We start from the raw sequence: 20,633 nt of genomic DNA on the forward strand, positions 1-20,633 counted from the left end.
CACTAATTATTACAACTAGAATTTTCCAGCAGTTTTTTTCCCACCATGCAATGTTTCCAGTGGGTATTAGGAGAACCTCTGTTGTTACACTCCATCGCTTTTCCTTCTCCGCTCAATCATGATACGTTGGAGAGTTGGCGTCGTCTAAGCCGGCCCGTTCTCCCCACTGCTCCACCATCCGCTCCTCTTTACGATCGGGACGTCCTTTGCCTTTCCCATTCATCCATAACGCAGACAATACTGTCTCTGCAGCCAACAACTCTAGGAATTGTTGGTCTACCTGGATTACCAACTATGATCCCTCTCAAACTCCTAAAATTTCTTCCTGACTTCCAGTTTTTAGTCCTGACCAGGGGTCGGCAGCCTTTACCACTCAGCCACACAAACCTTTTGAAATTTAAACTGAATTAACACACCATGTAACCTAATTTTTTTTTTGCATTTATGCTGTGTAGAAAGAAAATATGTGTTGCATTTTTTTTAATTGACGAACAACGCTAAAGAAAACTAAATGACATTACTGCATGCAACGAAAACTTTTGAACTGGGAATAAAGGACGTTGGGTCGAAGGTTACTTTCAAGCAAAATACTCAATGTCTATTTGAATCCTTGTATTTATAAAAAAAGAGCCGAACTTAAATTATCCAAAATGTCGTCTTCTCTGTCGTCCGTTTACTGGCGGGTGCGGTCACTTATTAAGAGTGACAAAAATGTTTTTTCTCAATATTACAAGATCGCCACAATAGTCAAATATAAAATGACATTCTAAAAATGAACAAACTCAAATAAAACACATTGGCTCTACGAGCGTCCAGACTCACGTCAAGGTACGGATGCACTTAGCCGAGTCCCGGATGTCCCAGACCTTGATGTAGGAGGTGGAGACGGTGAAGACCAGGCTGGAGCTGTAGCGGACCGACACCACGTTGTTGGGGTGACCCGCCAGCGACATGATCTCCTGGCCCGTCACCAGGTTCCACACCTTGCAGGTGCGGTCTGCAACGGGGCGACGGATCGCGGTTACCGAGGGCGACGCGGGACGAAAAAACTCAAAGCGAGGACGGCGAGGAGACGACCTTTGGATCCGGTGAAGAGGAGGTCGTCGGTGCAGTCCACGCACAGCACGGCTTTGCTGTGGCCCTCGGCCACGTGGACGCACTGTAGGGTCGCTGCCCGGCTGCTCTTGGTGGACGGCACGGGGTTGATCACGCCCCTGGAAAGCGTGCGCGCACACACACACACACACACACAAGTGATGATCAGCAAATAATATCAACACAGCCAGTCCTGGGTTTACGATGTCCTAAACCAGGGGTCCTTACACTGCGACTCCGGGGGCTTGGGAAAATAAATTATAACTATTTAATCGAAGTGTATTTTATTTGTGTTAGTTCTTTTTTTTTAATTTTAGTTCTAAATTGGAAGACTGGTGGAATCTTGAAATATTAAAATAAAATTATATTCATTATTTTTTTACCCTCAAAATATACGTCATAAGACGGTATACCTGCCAAGACATTGTCAATTTGTCGAGCCTTTCAACCACAGGTAAGCAAAATATGAAGAAGCGAAATATACAGTGCTTTATTTTAGATGTCAAAAAGAAACTACAGCTCCCGTTTTTTTTTTTTTTTCCCGTGCAAATGGCTCTTTGGGGGTTAAAGGTTGACGACCCCTGTCCTAGACCAACGCGTTTCGGTGGTAACGTCGCAGTCTCCCAGAAATTTATAGCTACAGTCTTCTGTGCACAACGTTCAAACTAATTTCGGGACCTATTTGTCGAGCGAAGTGGATTAATACGCCGTTCCACGGTGGTGCCATCCCAGGAAGATAGGTGTTTACATTCGCCATATTGGGTCCGCGTCATACACTCTTTTGTTCCTGTTGGGGGTTTTCATGGAAACGTTTTGCCCCTTGTTTGGCTTCCAAGCATTTATTAGATTTTTCTGGAAGAAAAGGATAGACGTCTCCCTGGAAGTGAAATTAGATGTCATAAAACGCTAAGAAAAGGATGAAAACACAGACGGACATCGGCCGGTTGCTCGGGCAAAGTCGCGCGACTGTGACTTAAAAAAAAAAAGCGTATATAGTGGAACCTTGACTTAGGAGTGTGTCAACTTACAAGACTTCTGAGACACGAGTGGTCGCTCTGTGTTTTTTTTGTTATGTTATAGGTATTGAGATCTGAGATAGGAGCGAGCAGGACGAGTGTTTAACACCAACGTGTCCGTGAAGCGGTGTTTAAAGAGTCTAAGTCAAGGTAAATACACATAATAAAATATTTCTTCACATTCTCTTTTATGATGCATTATTATTCTTTATACATTATTAGTTATTTATGAGGTACATTTGTTTTATTTAAACTGGGTTGCAAATGTGGAATTATGGGAAAAATTGAGTTAAGAGCTTGGCCACTTGTCAGTTAAGGTATTACCGTACTCGAGTACTTATGTGCGGTGTACGAGTTCCGACTTACGTTGGGAATAGAATTGCGACAAAAGTGGAGTACCGGCTTTAGCGAGAACACCTCATAGGGGTTAACATGCATGCAGCTCGCAGGCAAATGACAGCCAGGGATACAGAAGGAAGGAAGGAGGTGAAAAAGGATGGATGATTGAGAAAAATGGAAGAAATTATTTCAAAACGAGAGAGAGAGAGAGAGAGAGAGAGATGACTTTCAAATACATAAGAGAAGGCGACTCTTTATGTAAAACCAAAGGACGGGAGGCTCCTCCTAATCCAGTGCCAGCGTGACAACTGTTAGGGACCATCGGGGACCATCATTGCCGCCTCCGTCCACGTCATCAAGTGGGAAGATGACGAGATGTAGATAAATATGTTGATTTTCAACCTGCGCTACAAACAGGAGTCTCTTTCGTTGTTCCATCCCTTCAGGATCTTCAGTCGTACTAACGGCGCTATCCACAAAAAAGTTGTCGCTGCTTCCTCATCTTCTTCTTCTCCTCAAATCATTCAGCACTCGGATAGGAAAATGGGAGACTCCAAATTTTTTTAGGCGAAACAAGCGATTCAAGGTCAGAAAAGGTGAGAGAGCTCATTTCTAAAAAAAAAAAAAAAAAAAAAAGGGAATCATCTGACAAACACTGTTAACCAAGCAGAGGGGAGGGTTAAGTCCGAGTGAGAAAGCGAGCAGCGACCTTTCCATCATGGCGGCTTAATAAAGACACGAGGTGTTGATGCTAATGCTAATGCTAATGCTAGCCAGGAAAAAAAAGAACAGTTCGAATTCAGCATGGAACCCGCGGGGGTTCATGCTGAGGTTGTCGGATCAGGAACATGGCGTCGCATGCTGCTTCAGAAACGGGGGGATTAGTAGAGGTCGGTCGGCGCAGCGCCGGCGCTTACTGTTTCATCTCCTTGACCTTTGCCCTGTCGGCCGCCGCCCTGTCATAGGACTTCCTGCGAGACAGCGGCGAGGGCTCCGAGGCTCGCCTCTCCACGGCCGGCGAAAGTCTTGAGCCGCAACCTATCGGTCTTTTGTTTCATTTTTTGTTTTTTAGTCGTCGTCGTCATTTTTTTGTGTTTTTTCCACACCAATGATGGCCATTCCGGCAACACAACAGAGAGACAGAAATGGTGAAAACAAAAATAAACAAACAAAAATTAAAAAACAGAGGGGTGTGTTGACACCGGCGATGACGTGGCGACAGACGGGGAAACGGGGGTTACCTGACGCTCAGACTTGAACCGGCGGCGCTCCCCTCGCCATTTCTAGTTTCTAAAGAGTGCGCTAATTTGGGTTTTTCGAGACGGTTAGCATTTTACTACAGTTCCGGCTTCTTTTTGGCGGGGGAGAATCAAGCCAAGCGAACATTGAACATGCGAAGAAGAGGAGGACGAAAGGGAGCAACACGGACTTACATGCTGCCCATTTTAGAGGAGAAGCCGGGGGAGAGGGCTGAGAAGTCCCTGACCGATGCGCCGGAGGGGTCGGCGTCCACGCCGCCGTCTGGCGTCTCGGCCGGTGGCAGCAGCGGGCCGGAAAAGTCGGTGGCGGGGGCGTCGGGGGCCGAGTCGCTGTTGGCGTACAGCAGCTCCATCTGGGTGGTGGTCCTCCGGCGTGCCTGCGAGGGGGAATGCGACGGGGCGGATTAAGGCAGGGTAAGGACTGGAATTGAAACCGGCAACCCACAGGTCGGCGTACCTTACTCCTGGTCTTGGTTTCTCCGCAGAGCTTCATCAGGTCTGACGCCAAAGAGCTGCGGGAGCAGATAAAGGTCAGATGACTTGACGGACTCGTCAGGATGGATAATAATCGTTTAATGAATAGCTGATTGAGTGATTTGATTTGCCGCAGGCTCGACGGATTTGTTCATTCATTCTCTGCGCCGCCTTAGCCTGCGCATGAAACCAGAGACATGAAACCATTCATCCTCTGACTCACAGGTCATAGAGTCACACACTGGGCTTTGAACGCCCCTAATTACAAACAAAGTGGCCTACAAACAGTTTTCGATTAAATTTTGAACCAACTAGCAAACAAGCTTCAGTGCACAAACAGAAATAAACAAACATACAGGCTTTCTGCGTTGCAGCGTAGCGGCATACATGTATGTTACTCCACGTTGTTTACATTGTTCATCTCCTGTTATAATGCCTTTTTTGTGTTTTTTTTTTCCAGTAAGTTAGCCTTCATTATGGCTCCCAAAAAGGTTCAAAGTGCCAGTGCTAGTGGTGTTAAGAAGAAGTTAAGAATTAGAGTCGATCTGAAGAGGGAAATAATAGCTAAACGTAAGAGTGGCGTTCGGGTCACAGATTTCCCCAAGCGCTACGACACGGTGGAGTCAACTATCTGTACAATCCCAAAAAATAAAGATGCGCTAGACGGCTGATGTGGCTAAGGGAGCGACTACGTTAACCAAGCAAAGGTCTCAAGTCTCAGAAGAAGTACAAAAGTGATTGTTTGTTTGGAACAGACAGCTAGCTGGAGATTAATGAGGGTCTCATATGCGAGAGGGCTTTACTTTTTCTGATTTAGTGGAGGCAACATTGAGCACAAGTGCTGGCTAGAATAGAAAGAACACCAGAAGCACTAATTAAGGTTATCTGTAATTCCTCTCTATTTTTGCCACAAATAAACCCATAAAAAAGTTTCAAAAGAGTGCAGTATGTTGTTAGTGCTTGACAACAGACCAACGGGGTTCACATTGATTTCAATGGTAAACATGGATTTGGTTCGCAGACAAACAAATGAAACAAATTAAATTCTAAAGCCGAGGCTCTGTTGAACATCTATTCACCCTCTCATTCACACATCACAATCATCCGCAACGGTGCGAAACAGCGACAGGGATTTTCTCAAGACCTCAACGTCTGATCCTCCTCCCATCAGAATGAAAAATCTGTCGCCATGACAACCAAACCACAACCCCCATCGGTTAAATTCTTCTGATCACGACGGATGAGGAGGAGGCACTTGAAATAATAAAAAGCGTCAGAAACGCGGGGGGGAAACTTACCCCCCCTCTGCAGAGGGGCTCTGGGCGGACTCGTCGCTGCTGCTGTCATCGCCGTTCTCTGCGGAAGCAGACCAGTGACACAGATCAGATGGAGGGCGGCGTGATAGATTACGCTCAAGAGGAATTCATCCGCTGTTGTCGTCGAGTTTTGTTTTAAACGTTTCTTTTTTACATGGTGCCAAAGGTTGAAAACATGAGGCGGGTGAACGTCAGCGCAGCGCCATGCCGTTTTGTTTTGTTTTTTTGTCAGTGGGAGGAGGCATAGCTTCGGACGTTGCCTGATGGACGGGGGAAAGGAAGAGAGAGCCAATGAGACGCGGAGGTTCGGATGGAATGATTAGTCTGAGGCTCTGTGGGGAGAAGGGGGGGTCAGGTGACCTACAGGGGAAGGTCAAGAGTCAGGTTATCCAGGTCTTCCTGTGGAGGGGGGGGGGTTAGCGGCGTGCTAAAGCATGAAAGCTGTAGCACATGGTGAACTTGGCGGGGGGGGGGGGGCTTGTCAGACGGATGTTGGAACCTCATGCACCTTGCTCGCGTTGCATTCAGTTAGTTGTGCGTGTGCGTGTTGGTGTGTGTGTGTGAGGGGGGGCATGCAGTAATAAACAGCCAGGGGGGTCTAACGTCGGCTCGCTTACCTGCGGGGATGTTACCTAGCTCTGTGAAAACACAGGGAAAAAACGAAAAAACAAAGTGGGGTGGGGTGGGGGAGATGTGGGTGGGAGGAGGGGGGAACAGAAAAGAGGCAATGCACAAATCAAAAACCACAGTCCCCCAAAACTCTTTGAGAAAAGTAAATAAATAACGGAATAAATAAAAAAAAAAAGGTGCAACCGGTGTAAATTAGGGCGCACTACTGAACACAGGCTGGCAGCGGAAATTGTGTTTTTTTTTAGTCTGCCTTGAAGCATCTGATTGGGCCAGAAGTTTTTTCCCATCCAGGGGATCCAGGGACTGGGAGCGAAGTTGTTACCGTGGCAACTTCACACTGCCATAAAACGGATCTTTATTCCTCGTTTGTTGCTCTTTGTTTGGAATATTTTGACTTTACAACTTCTGTGTGTGTGTGTGTGTGTGTGTGTGTGTGTGTGTGTGTGTGTGTGTTCGTGGGGGGGGCACCCCTCTTTGTCATATGTTTACAATAGATTTATATATTTATTAATCTTGAATTTAAAATTCAGTACATTTATTTCGCTTAAAATGTTTATTTTTTTTCTGCTATTTACCATTCTATTCCATTAGAATTATTATTTATCTATTCTATTTATTTATCTATTTAATTATTGTAATTTTTACCCATTTAGTTATTTTCAATTTTTTTTACTATAATTAATTAATTCATCAATTGAATGATAATACATGAAATGCATTCATTTTTTTATGGAAAATTGGCATCGGTGGTATAGCGTGAATACATTTAATTTCAACTTAAATGTTCATTTTTTTCTTATTATCCTCTGTAATTATGTTCCTTATTTCGCCCATTTATTGGTTATTTTGTCATTTAAAAATATCAGCGTAACGATGATGAAAAAGGGCTGGCGGGAACATTTTCAGCAATAAGGCCGGTCGGTGAAGAGTCCGTCATTCCTTCAATATCTCCACTGGGTGATGCAGGAGCAGGAGGCTGAGTTTAACCTGGGCAGGTCATCTGTCTCAAGACATTGGATTGCATTCACTCTGTCATTGTTGGTCCAAATGCAGCCTCTGATTTACTATTTTTGTGCGTTTGTGTGATTTGTCGCGGTATAAAAACCAGGTGTTAGTATCTCAGCCAGCGTATTTTCAGCAGCGGGCTACTGACGGAGGGGCGGGGGCGTCGGGGCCTCTCAAAGGGCCCGTCATGCAGATGGACACGAACCCTTCCTGAAGGACACAGCGAGTTTTTCCCCCAGAGTCTCAGACCGGAGGCAGCAGCTGTGAGCCTTCAGGAGGGGTTCCGGGTTTCGCTCCGGGTGTGGCAGCGGCGGCGGCGGCGGGGTCGCCGTCGGTTACCTTGCAGGGCGTTCCCCAGCAGGGCGTCAAGCTCCGGGTTGAACTCGGCCTTCTCCTTCAGCATGTGGAAGAGCAGCTGGTTCTGCGTGGCGCTGGTGATCTCCGTCTGCTTCAGCCTGCCCTCCATCACCTTCACCTGGGACTCCCTCTGCGCCGCCTGCAGACCCTGAAACCCTGGAATATCAAGACGTGCAACGCGAGAGGGCTCCTGAGGCCGTTCGCATCGAGGGGGTACCTTGTTTATGGCCATAGACATGAAATGATCCAGCAGGAAGCGGGCCTCGGCCAACGTGCAGGAGCCAATCACGGCCGAGACGTCGGCGGTGTCTCCCTCCTCCTGCCGCGGGAAGGGACACGTGAAATATCCAGAGTTTTGGATCCCCATTTCCTCAGTTTCTTCACGAGATGCAGAGCTATTACAGGGGCACTGGAAGCCTCATACGCATGTTGGAATTCTGATCCCATGACACGATGTCACCATTTTTGTATGTTCAAGAGGGCAGAGGTCGGCAATGTGTCTGCATGTCAGGGCTGTGAAAGCTAAATGGGGTTGTCAGAGGTACTGAAACCACTGGCGGTTTTGGCGCATAATTTGCGTGACAAGATAAATATAAAATTAAAATAAATAAAAACAAAGTAAATCATTATTTAAATCAATTTTCCAAAAAAAAAAACTTAAAAACGATTTGCCCCTAACGAAGGGCAAAAAAATCCAAATAAATTACACAAACAAAAGAAATCGAATGCAGCCTGATCCAAAATGGCGAGCAGCCTGCCTATGTAAACACAGCACTCTTCCTCACGTAGCCTCTTGTGAGGATGTGTTTGTCTGCTCTGCTAGCCAACTAGCTCCCACACGAAATTAGTTTTTAATGTGCCAACGCCGTACGTTGGTATGACAGAACCAAACTGCCTGTTCTGTGAGGGAGCTTGTTGCTGAATTTGCTTGTATATCACATTAAATTTCCCCATTGAAATGAATTAAATCTGATTTTGTAACATGTTTTTACACGTTAAGTCAAATCTCGTACCTCAGAAAATTCACAAGTTGCTGCACTTGTAAGTCACGGTTCCGCTATGTGCGCTTTTTTTTGGCAATGATTTTCAACACAGTTGTGTGACTTCGGCCAAGCAACCAGGCAGTGTTCATTTGCTCTTATTCCGAGCATTTTTGAAATCTACTTTCTCTTTGGCGGACACCTTCTTTCCTTTTCTTCCAAGCTCTGCTGTCAGAGGACTCCTATTTCCACTTGGGAGCCAAACGAAGGACAAGTTTCCAAAAAACAACAAGAAAGAAGGAAAGACAGCAAATATAGCACGATGCACTATCGAATGCGTGTGCAAAGCCGTCTTTATCGTGATGGCGTTTTCATCCGTTTCACTCAACTACTTCCTGAAATTTGTTCCGGCGTTGCGTACATCGGAATGACAGGAGACTTTTGTTATAAATTTATGGTAAACGCCAACGCAACCACGAAAACAGCTTAGTTGAAGGACGTCATTAACCGAGGATCTGCTTTATTGATATTCAGGGGAAAACCCGAGTTTGTATCTTGGATAACTCGCAAGTTGATGCTTGTGTAAGTTAAGTTTACGCTATATTTAAGGTTACATCTTCGGTGTCCAAGAGTCTCCCTCACCTTGGTCTCCTCCATCTGCATGATGTTGGCCTGGCAGTCGGCAATGCTGTCGTTGATGTAGTCGATGTTGGCGTTCAGGGCGTCCACCTCCTCGTTCAACGGGGGCACCGCCCTCTCCTCTTCCGGCCCCTCGCGCACCAGTCGGTCCCTCTTCCGGATCACCTTCTCCTTGCGCTTAGTCAACTCCTCCCGTTGCTAGGAGACAGATGTTACGGTGTTAAAGTTTGTAGCCGGATTACAAACTACACAGATGAGGCCACGCAAGTTGGAATCTGAATCTCGACATTATCCTGAGGTACATCTGTAATGTATACTGCTCCTTGTACTCCTACACCTACTTATACTAATAATAATAAATATAATCAATTTTATTCAAGGCGCAATTCTTAAAACTCAAGAACAGAATACAGATTTAAAAGAGACAATAAAAAAAATAAAAAAAACAATTCAATAATAAAAAAAACAATAATAGTGGTTAAAAAAATAGAAAAACAAATATAAAAATAATAAATGAAACATTTGAAAACAATTAAAAATATGATTTATAATAATAAAATAAATTGAAATGAAATAAAACAAAAGTAGCGTCAGATGGAATAGGTCCCTTCAAAAATATTTGTTTTGAGTTGTGATTTGTGGGTGAACGAATCAACGATTACAACTACTGCTACTGCAACTAGTAGCCTGCTAGCTTCGCCCGCTAATCTGGTCAATCTCACGCCCCATGATGCGCATTTTGGGGCCTTTACCTTGAGGAGACGGTTCATGTCGGCCTCCATGTTGGAGATGGTCATCCTCTGCATGATGACGTCGGTGATCCGGCGCTCCAAGGTCTGCCATTTGTTCCGGGCGACTCTGGTGGAGTAGATTCCCACCACGCGCCTGTAGGAGGACCTGGGGGCCGGACAGACGAGCAAAGTAATTGATGCCACTCATGTTATGTTCATTATATAAATGCAAAGCAATTTGTACCATCGATTTGCCCAATATTGCACAATTTTGTAAAATAATTTATTTACATTTACATATATATATAATCCTCTTTTTTTTTCTTTTTGATTTTTAAACTATGCTCTTGATGTTCAGATGTTAACAACCTTGATGCTGCTAACCCATGGCACCCCCAATTGCCCTTCGGAGACAAATAAAGTTTTTCTGTCAGTCTGTCTGTTATTTGCAAAAGCGGCGGTGATAATCTCACCGCGTGCCGTTGGGGGCGACGCCGCCCGACGAGTAAACGCGTCCAGAGGGGGGACGATGAGACGAGTCCTGCGATGGCTCCGGGATGTTGACCTTCCTGATGACCTTCCCTGACGTTGGCCTGACCTGCCGCCTCAGAGCCGTCACCTACGAGGTTTCGGGGGAGGGGCGGAAAGATGTCTACTTCACACGAAAGAATCGATTTCATGGCGAGAAAACATATGTTTCCAGGAAGCAATGGCACTCCAAAGCCATGGGATCATTGGAGAATCCAATGCATTGATTAGATGGTCGGTCAAAACGTGAGCTGATTCCGTTAAAATCGTGAAAGGCTGAACGTCCCGGTTTAAACTTCTAGATCCTCGATTCAGTTCAAATGTCATTTTAATCTTTTTCACGTTTTCAAACTCCAGGCTCGGTTTGCCTGAAACTGCCCGAGTTACAAATGGCAGGCTCGACAGGTTTAGATTATTCAGGCAGGTTTAGCGGCCTCAGCTGGCCACCGGTGGAATTACCGCCCACTGTTTGAATATCTGATTTAATTGGTGAGATTTTTTTCTTTTTATCACACTCTCCGATTTGATTTCAGTCGTTTAGAAAATAAATAAATAAGGATGTGAACTCTAATCGAAACCATCTTTTAACTAGTCTCAAGTGAAGTCGCCTGCATGTGTAGATGAGCACCTTAGAAATATTGGCATTAGCTAAACTGACATTTCCAAATTTTATTTATTTTCCAATGAAAAAGGGATCATGAGAAGAAAAGAATAGAAGAGCGCTAAGCTAATATTAGCAAAACTAACAACTGACACAATGAATGAAAAATCTTTTTTGTCCTTAAGGGAGCAAAGTCAAATTCTTCCCAGAATTGCTCACCTCCTCGGTCTTCCTCCTCAGGATCAGCTCCTGTTGTCGTTTCTGGGCCTCCAGGAGCTTCAGCTGGTGCTGTCGAGGACAACGGGGAGTTTCATGCCAATTTCTAATCACTAATATATTATTTTATGTATAATTTGTAGGCATTTTCTCTCAAATCTGAATCTCACCTCTTGCTTGCGTTGGTCTTTCTTCAAGGTGGCAATTTCCCGGTTCCGCCGCGACTCGTTCATCCTGTTCTTCTCCTGCTGTTCCTTCATCTGCTTCATCAGACGGACCTGAGGAAGAGCGAACCGCCTCGTCGGACCAGGAAAGCTTCTGGAAGAACGGTTTCTCCCGTCGAAACCCACCTTGGTCTTCTTCATCTCGGCCACGTCCATCTGAAGCTTCCGCAGCTGCTTTTCGTACTGCGACTGGTTCTTCAGCAGGCGGGCGTGCTCCTTCTGCGCCGACTGGAGCTTCTGCAGCTCCTTGTTCATGATGCTGAGCTTCCGCTCGTACTCGGCCTTGATCTTCCGAGCCTTGTCCTCCGTGCCGCTCTCCACCGAGCCTGCAGGGGGGCCAGATCGTCGAGCCTTTCAACAGGGCGAACCGCCCGGCGGGAAAATACCAACGTTCGATACAACAACTGTCATCCATTCATTCATTCATTCATTATCCATACCGCTTATCCTGCAGGGGGGGGCGGAGCCTATCTAAGCTGTCATTGGGCAAGAGTTGGGGTGCAACATGGATCGGTCACAGGGCCACATGCAGGGACAGACAACCATTCATTCACTCATTCAGACGTCATGTAGACACGCAACCATTCACTCCTTCATTCACATTAATTGGAAATGTGCAGCCACTCACTCGCTCATTCATACATCATTCAGACTAGAAACATTCACCCTCTCATTGACACATCATGTAAAAACAGACAACCATAATTTCTGGACTACCTCACTCATTCACACGTGTCATGCCGTAATTCAGATGTCAATTTTTATCCTTGTTGGTCGCGTCCTATTTATTTTTGTCATTGCGATTGTCACTCTTTATGTTCTTATCCTTGTTCTTGGTTGTTGTTCATTCTGCTGTCTATTTAATTGTGGATGTCTTTTGCTATCATTTAATTGTCTCTCTATTTATAGTTATTGATATTGTGATCGTTGCGCTGATAAAATGTATCTTATCTTATAAGCCGCTACTTTTTTCACACACTTTAAACACTGATGTGGATAATTTGCGGATTTTTTTGGGCGAACGAGCCAAAAAAATGTAGCCTCGTCACATCGGACCAATCACATTATCGTTCAATTCCGAGACCGAAGAAGACGACTTTAAATGGTTTTAGTGCGCAGGAGGAAGACGAAGATAACGATCAGCTGGAGTATGACAAAGCGGGGATAGAAAATGGATGGATGGATTGAGTTTTACTTCCTTAATTTATTATTATTATCTTTTTATCAGCCCTGTTTCAGGAACGGTCTGGAAAAAAGTATTTCTAGTCCATATTTTGTTGATGTTACCGATATGTATTTAATTAAAAGTTCAAAAAAATGTGTCTGTGTAACATCTTTCTGTGTAAATATCTCACGTCACAATAATGACACCTACAGCTTATAGACAAGTGCAGCCTATATATGTACACATATATATTTATTTTGTAATTTTTAGCTGGTGTGGCTTATATTCAGGTGCGTTCAATAGGCTGGAAATTACAGTACATACAACCATGTCGATCTACACTGACATGGAGAGACATGCAACCATTCATCCACACATCTTGTAGACCATAACTATTCACTCACTCATTCACACATCATTTATTTTGAGTAAATATTTGAATAGTGACCATGACCTTTAATGTCATGAGAATCACTTGATTTTTAGGAAAAATCCTCACAAAAAAGCTGATGATAACAAGTCAATATATATAAATTTAAGTAACATGGGTTAGAAGACCCAAGAAGACAGCCGCCTGTTAGAGCAGCCCCAGCTCTTTTTACCCCTCTTTTTCCTCTTTCTGTATTTAGTTATTTATCTATTTACTCCTCTTTTTATTGTTGCGCTGCTGTGAAAAACAAATTTTCCCTATTTTCCCTATCAATAAAGTATAATTATCTTATCTTGTCTTATATTATATTTAAAACTTAATCTATATATCGAGAGAGCAAGAGAGAGAGAGATTTACATTTTTTTTTAATTTTGTTAATTGATTCATTTATTATATTTATTTATTTATTCATTTATTTATTTACTATTTTTTTTTTCTGTTTCTGTCCAAACGGACACAGATACCGGTGCATGTGATTGGCCCAAGCCTTGGTTTTCTCCTCACTCATGTTCTGCAGGACGCGGTCCCGCTCCAGCTGTGTGTCACGGATCTTGCACTGCAGCATCATCAGCTTCTGCTCGTACTGCTGTTTGAGCGTGTGCAGACGCCGCTGGCTGTTCTCCAGCTCGTCGATCAGCTTCTGCTTGATGGCGATCTCGCAGGTGATGTTGGCTAAGTCGGCCTGGAAGTTCTCTGTCGGGGGCAAGGGTGGGGGACACAGGAGATCGGGGGGTGTCAGTGAACTGGATACAGGAAGGGTGTGTGCAATTGTTGCTAGTGGCCAAAGAGTACAATTACACAAAAAACGTTCCCCTGCAGACGTTTAGCCCGAGCCCAAAATCCAAAATCGATTCATTTACTGAGTCCAATGACTATTTGAGATTTGAGGCAACCGTGTGATTAAAATATTAGACCTCCGTCCAAATAGCTTGGAACTAAAGGTGACCTACTAGCGGGGGATGCTAATGTACCTTACATTTATTTACAGTTTCAGAATAAAAGCCTGTAATCCTAACTTGAATGCCGTGACTATTTGAGATTTGAGATGAGCCTCCATCCGGGGCCCTCCATCCAGGGATGTAAGTGGACATAGCAACAGACTATGCTAATTTGCCTTTTAGTGACGCTAACATATCTTTTTATGATAGAATTTTCGAATTAAATCCATACATTTATTTGGCCCAATTTGAGTCAACAAGAGGTGAGAGATTGAAATATTTTACCTCCATCCAAGGAGCCTGGAGCTGGAGTGGACATAGCAGCAGGTAATGCTAATGTAACTTTTCTTGATGGAAATTTTCAGAATATAAGCCTGATATCCTAAACTGATTCATTCATTTACTCTAATTTGAGGTTCAAGAAGACCTGTGTGATAGAACTTTTTTACCGCCATCCAACTAGCCTGGAGCTTAAGTGGATGTGGCAGTGGAGGATGCTACTGCACCTTTTATTGATATACATTTTCAGAATAAAAGCCCATAATTACATTGATTCATTTATTTACACTAATGACTATTTGGGAGACAAGAGGAGACGAGAAATTGAAATATTTCACCTCCATCCAAGTTGCTGGGACAAAGCAACAGAGGATGTAGCAGTGGAGGATGCAAATTCATCTTTTAGTGTTGCTAACTGTTAATGCACCATATAATGATTTAAATTTTCCGTATAAAACCCTGGAATCCTAAATGGATACATTTATTTATTCAGATTTTAGAGTCGAGTAGAGAGACCGAAATATTGTACCTCCGTCCAAGGAGACTGGAGCTAAAGTGGACGTAACAGCGGGTAATGCTAATGGTAATTTTCTTGATGCTAATTCAGCTTTTATTGATATTCATTTTTAGAATAAAAGCCCTTGATACTAAATTGATTCATTTATTGAGTCCAATGACTACTTGAGATTCGAGAAGAGCCGTGATTTTGAAATATTTTCCCTCCATCCCAGGGGCCCAGAGCTAAAGCTGATGTAGCTGCGGAGGATGCTAATATTCCTTTTACTGATGCTTATGTAACTTTGATTGTTGTAAACTTTCAAAATTAAAGTCCGTAATAATAAATAGATTCATTAATTTAATCCCATTCGAGAGTTGAGACGAACTATGAAATTTGCATGTAGCACCAGAGAATGCTAGAATAGCTATATAGAACCGGAACTCCATTAAACACAACAAACAAGTCCACCGATTTAATTTTTTTATTTTTTCTCTCATCCCGCTACAGAGATGGCCACATTAACAACAACCGGGACAAACCGAGAATCAACTAATCAGAGTGGAAGAAAACTGAAAGTCATGTGAATGTTTATAAACGTTGATAAATTAAGCAACGGTGCCCCTGGTGGCCGAAAAACAGATCCTGGATGAAAGCGTACCTTTCTCGTCCGACTCGGAGTCCGAGTCGTCGGAGCTCTCCTCCACGTCCATCTCCTCCTCTTCCTCCTCCTCGTCCTCGTCTCCATCGTCGTGGTCGCTCCCCTCCTGGACCTCCTGCCACGCAAAAAACAACGTATCGAGAACAATTCACAACCGGGAACGAAAAGAATAAATGGACACGCACCGTTTCCGTGTCTTCGTTGGCTCGCTCGCCCAGGTCCTTCTCCGTGCCCTTCTCCGGCTCGTTGTCGGGAGCCTCCTCCTTGATGGCGCTGAGTGAAACACGGAGAAATTCAGGGGTGAACTGGGCAAAGACAGGCTACGAGCCCCTTTTCGCAGCAGCCACTTACATGCTCACGTTGCCGAAAGGGCCCCGTTCCATTTAGCCGCAAATCTGGGCCGATAGGAAATAAGATCCGTAAACCCTTTCAGCTAATTCTCACGTATTGGATCGCGGCCCACCTGGGAATTTATTACATGCCGGGTTAAACATGGCACGCGCACACATACACAAACACACGAGCCGCCCGTTCCACCTTAAATGCTGTCAGCGTTCGCCCAATAACAACTGAGGAAAAATAATGAAAAAAAAGAAATCAATAAAATGATCATAAATACTGATCACTTGTATTTTATTGGTTTCAAAAAATGTTCTTTTACAAGGTAAAAAGCCTTTTTTATGATTTTCTATTTCTATTACTTTTATTGTTGTTTGTTTGACTCGGGATGGCGACGGAGGGTGAGTAGGTGAACTGAAATCACGCGAGCTTTTTTGGCCTTTTAGGCTAACTGTTTTTAGCTTACTGTATGAAACTGGCCGGAGGGGGTCGCTACAGAACCAAAGGCCGTCTCAGGACCGCAACCTTAGTGACCAGCAGCATGAGGAGCCAAGTTCTGTTTGGTTGAGACGATGACTTTGGCGCTATTTCTGACAAAGCACAACAATTCGGACCTTGAAGCAGGTCCTGGAAATGCAGGCGAGGTCCTGAAACTGCTGTTCTCTGGTCTGCAGCAGCACAAGACTACTAACTATGAATATTTTTCTTTTTACAATTTAATCGGTACCGGTCGATTGTATTTGTATACACTTTATTCTCTGTAGTTTAATGTTTGTTTGATTATTGTGCACGTCACTGTTAATGTGCACTCAATTATTTTATCAATTTCATGTCACTGTGGGTTTGGAGAAATGTCTTCTTGATTCCTCGGGATGTCTAGTAGATGTGGAGATATTGACAATAAAGCATTTTAATTTTAATTTGCCAATTCTTAATTTTTAATTTCAATATTTAATATTCAAAATCATATTTATTACAAGCTAATTTTTGTTTTGTTTTTTTACCCCTTTTTGCAGTTATATGCAAATTAAATCAAAACTGCTACATGTAATCATTGTATCTTAATAGGGCACGAATGTTAATTCTGGATCGTAAACTTTTGTGAAACAAAATAAATAAAAAATGACACTGTATGTTCTTCCAGCTTTTTCTCGATCTCGGCTGCTGTGAGAAGAGTCCAGGGCAGTTTGGTCTTAACCAGTACTGTTGCGCGCGCGCACACACACACACACACACACACACACACACACACACACACACACACACACACCAGGGCAGTGAAAACAATGGAGGATCGCACTGTCTTTACAGCAAATAAGCCTTTTGGGAGAAACTTAATTTACACCACAGCACAATTATTGCATAGCGTCAGAAAACTCGATGGCTGACCTCTCCGGTTCGTCTGAGTTGTCGATCGCGAGCTTGTTTGTGTAAAAGACAGTTGTTTTATTTAAATTGGGGAAAAAAAATTTAAAAGGAGGAAGTGGGGCAACAGAAGCATACTAGTTGGTGACGTCGCAAAGCAGGTCAATTGGATAAATGGCTTTATCCAACGGCATGGTGGTGGGGGGAGGGCAAGCGGTGTCTTTGGCAAAGAAAAAAAAATGAACAGGAGAAAGAATCAACTTTTGGTCCACATGACCAACTTTTAAATGTTTTAAGAGCTTTAAAAGAATATTTGCCGTCAACTCAAGGAAGCTCTCCTTTCACTTCTTGCCGTTTCTTCCTCCTCGCTCTGCAAACCCGATCTCAGGGTTTAAAGGCCTTCTTTTACTTCAGACTTTGAAGTCATTTCTTCATAATTTTGCATTTCTTTTTAAATATTCTTTCAAATTGTGTTTGTTTTTTTTAAGATCAATATGTTTGATTCATTTAAAGGTCATTTATTGCTAATAATTAGCATCATTGACCAATTCTCAGGGAATTCAAGTGACATTGAATTAAATTGTTATGTAATTTTAATTCAAATATTTCACCCTCTGGAATTGAAGGTGAGAAACACATCAGTTGACCTCAGTTTTACCCCTTTTGATAAAAGGAGGAATTGTTGTTTCTCTGCTTCACAATTCAGATCATCATATTTCTGATTTCCAGTATTGTCCATCAGGTGGAAAAAGAAAGATGAGGGGGAGTGGTGTTAATTTGTTAAATAAATTCAGTGGTATTAAGTGCTGCTTCTGGATCAATGCACCCTGGGGTTTGGAGAAAAAAAAAAAAAAAATGTCGCAAAGAGGGGGCGGTGGCGGCAGCAGGAGGGCAGAAGCTCCGACAAACCTGGTGTTCTCAACCTCGTCCGCCACCTCCTCCCTCTCTCTCTCCTCCAACAGCTGCTGGAGTCTTCGGGTAAAGGGTTGGGGGGGTCAAACCGGGGATCGGGGAAGGGGCGGAGGGAACAGGGGGGCAAGAGATGAATAAAGGAAGGAGGGAAGAATGGAGGGGAGAACGGTCAGAGGGAGCCACTCGAGAAACCACGGCTGCGAACCCCCTACGACAAAACCTGATTTAATAAATAAATTATTTTTTCAAATATTCAACATCGGGAAATGTTTCCATTGGGGTTGTTTTGTTGTACTTTACACATTGTCTGAGTGAATGAATCTCATTTTAAATCTTATTTATTCTTTAATAGGTAACTGCATTTAAAATTGAGCGACGGTGTAGTTTAGGCTTGCAGCCACTAGATGGCGCTGTTGAGTCGATTAAAAAAAAGGAACGGGATGGAGAAATGGGCACGATGATGAATCCGCACACCACACACACACACGTGCACACACACACACGCACACACACGCGGTTCGTAATGATTTCTTAAGCAGTTTTAGCAGCTGATTGGACTTATTTACCTTTGATTTTTTTTTAGGGATAAAGGCACTTAGGGTGGGAGGATGTCACCTGTCAATCAACCTGCCTTCACGCTCACCTTTTTTTCTTCTTCTTCTCCCGTTTCTTCAGCTTCTCCAGATCTTTCTTGGCCAGCTCGATAATATCGGACGTCTCCTTCTCAGGCGCCAGGGAGAAGGAGCCCGGCCCGCCATAGAAGGCCTGGCGGTTGGAGGCCCTGGACAGGTTCTTCCTGAGGTTCTCATTGACGGCCTCGCTCTCCAGGAGTTTGGCCCTGGTGGGAGGAGGGGGACACACGAAGCCAACCGTTTGCCCCGTTTTATTTCATTCATTTATTTTATTTTCCGTGTAAACGCTCATTTACCGCAGGTCCTCGATCTCCTTGATGTAGCCCTGGATCATATTGCCGATCTCCTCGCTTCCGCCTTCGCCTAGAGAAACGAAGAAACCGTAAGTGATCTTCGTGAGGAGAAAGGGTGCGGATTTGGCGGCGACGCCGACCTGCCCGGGCGAGCGCCTGATTGGCCTGGTCGCTGAGCAGCTGCGTGAGCCGGGCCCTCTGGGCGTCGATGGTCTCCTGCATGGCCTTCACGCGTACGCGCAGGTTCCCGTTCTCCGTCTGCAGCATGGAGTTCTCGTGGAACATGTCGCTGAAGCTCTCCACGCCGTCCTCGCCCGCCAGCCGTTTACCCTGAAAAAAATGATAAATAAAATAAAATAAAATGCCATCGTGGAGCGCTCTTTGTTGAGATGTGCGGACGCCGCTCACCGTTTTGTACTCCATCAGCTCCATCTGCAGGCGGGCGATCTCGGTGCGTAAGGCGCTGATTTGCTGGCTGGCCTTGTCCTGGTTCACTGTCACCTTGTTCTTGATGTTCCGCGCGCGGTTGGCATATTTCAACGTGTTCAGCGTCTCCATGAAGTCGCGGTCGGACGGGCTAATGCAGGCGATCATCACGGTTTGGCTGATTAGGGGGGCGAGGTAGAATAACAAGGAGAGGTTCCTCAGCGTACCGCCATCATAGTGACTCCGAGATTTGTCGCCATGAGCCATTTCTTGCAAATATTACCAGAATTTTACCAACTATAAGCAGTGACTACCTCACTCATTCACATATGTCATGCCCTAACTCAGTTGTCTATTTACCCTTGTTGACCTCACTCTATTCGCATCCTGTTTATTTTTGTTATTGCTATTGTCACTGTTTATGTTTTTATTCTTGTTGTCGTTTGTCTATTTTTTTTTCCATTCTGTTGCCTATTCTTATCCTTGTTGTTGTTGGTTGTTGTTCACTCTTTTGACTATTTAATTGTGGATGTCTTTTGCTATCTTTTCATTGTCTCTCTATTTATACTTAATGTTACTGTAATTGTTGCGCTGCTGTAACAAAAGAATTTCCCCCATAGGGATCAATAAAATGTATCTTAACTTATAGGCTGCTATTGTATCTATGCCATATGAATGAATTGGGTCATAGTTGTATGTCTATATGACGTGTGCGTGAGAGAGTGAATGTAAACCCTGAGTGCAGAGAAAGCAGCATAGAAAAGGAGTGAATGAATGAATGAAAAGGAACATGTAGCTTGCAGACATGGATGGGTGCGGCTCATTAAGGCCATTCTTGGAAAACCAAACAAATTAAAAAAAAACAAATAAAGACAAACAGACATTAAAAACTGTTTATACCATCCTTCGCTCTGATTGGTTGATGCACATATGTGGGGGGCGGGGCTTAACCTACCTGTTTCCACCGAGCGAGTCCTGCAGGAGGCGGGTCAGCTTGGAGTCTCTGTAAGGCACGTGGGAGGAGCGCTTGCTGCGGTCGCCCAGGGCGCTGATGACATTCCCCAGGGCGAGCTTCATCGCATACACACACACACACACACACACACACACACACGCACACACACGCACGCACGCACACACACGCACGCACACGCACACACGCACGCACACGCACAAATTGTTTTCAAGTGTAATAGGATCATCACATGACCTGCATCATATAATTATGTCAAGCACACAATTTATCCCACATCAGTATATTAAAATTATGAGAATAAAATAATGTAA

General features: G+C 44.1%; 1 protein-coding gene across 7 annotated transcripts in view; it reads right to left on the bottom strand.

Annotated features, from left to right (window-relative positions):
* kif21a (kinesin family member 21A) overlaps nucleotides 1-20,633 on the bottom strand; it is a 51,241-nt gene that overhangs the window by 8,132 nt on the left and 22,476 nt on the right. The window contains exons 7-30 of one of the 7 annotated variants that reach the window (XM_086149233.1): nucleotides 20,302-20,417; nucleotides 19,329-19,524; nucleotides 19,061-19,250; nucleotides 18,924-18,990; nucleotides 18,639-18,833; nucleotides 17,993-18,055; nucleotides 15,565-15,652; nucleotides 15,380-15,494; nucleotides 13,510-13,698; nucleotides 11,537-11,736; nucleotides 11,357-11,464; nucleotides 11,190-11,258; nucleotides 10,315-10,460; nucleotides 9,863-10,007; nucleotides 9,114-9,308; nucleotides 7,709-7,810; nucleotides 7,474-7,639; nucleotides 6,117-6,137; nucleotides 5,482-5,539; nucleotides 4,167-4,221; nucleotides 3,884-4,086; nucleotides 3,368-3,496; nucleotides 1,078-1,214; nucleotides 823-997 (exon numbers count right to left, since the gene is read on the bottom strand). In XM_086149233.1, coding sequence (XP_086005359.1) covers nucleotides 823-997; nucleotides 1,078-1,214; nucleotides 3,368-3,496; nucleotides 3,884-4,086; nucleotides 4,167-4,221; nucleotides 5,482-5,539; nucleotides 6,117-6,137; nucleotides 7,474-7,639; nucleotides 7,709-7,810; nucleotides 9,114-9,308; nucleotides 9,863-10,007; nucleotides 10,315-10,460; nucleotides 11,190-11,258; nucleotides 11,357-11,464; nucleotides 11,537-11,736; nucleotides 13,510-13,698; nucleotides 15,380-15,494; nucleotides 15,565-15,652; nucleotides 17,993-18,055; nucleotides 18,639-18,833; nucleotides 18,924-18,990; nucleotides 19,061-19,250; nucleotides 19,329-19,524; nucleotides 20,302-20,417 — 3,128 coding nt within the window. The remainder of the gene's footprint in view (nucleotides 1-822; nucleotides 998-1,077; nucleotides 1,215-3,367; nucleotides 3,497-3,883; nucleotides 4,087-4,166; nucleotides 4,222-5,481; nucleotides 5,540-6,116; nucleotides 6,138-7,473; nucleotides 7,640-7,708; nucleotides 7,811-9,113; nucleotides 9,309-9,862; nucleotides 10,008-10,314; nucleotides 10,461-11,189; nucleotides 11,259-11,356; nucleotides 11,465-11,536; nucleotides 11,737-13,509; nucleotides 13,699-15,379; nucleotides 15,495-15,564; nucleotides 15,653-17,992; nucleotides 18,056-18,638; nucleotides 18,834-18,923; nucleotides 18,991-19,060; nucleotides 19,251-19,328; nucleotides 19,525-20,301; nucleotides 20,418-20,633) is intronic. The other 6 variants (XM_086149236.1, XM_086149239.1, XM_086149235.1 and 3 more) reach the window with 6 other exon arrangements.

The sequence above is a fragment of the Fistularia commersonii genome, chromosome 7 (assembly GCF_037954325.1).
Source record: "Fistularia commersonii isolate RoL2024-O1a breed Wild chromosome 7, RoL_Fcom_v1.0, whole genome shotgun sequence".
Classification (NCBI taxonomy): domain Eukaryota; kingdom Metazoa; phylum Chordata; class Actinopteri; order Syngnathiformes; family Fistulariidae; genus Fistularia; species Fistularia commersonii.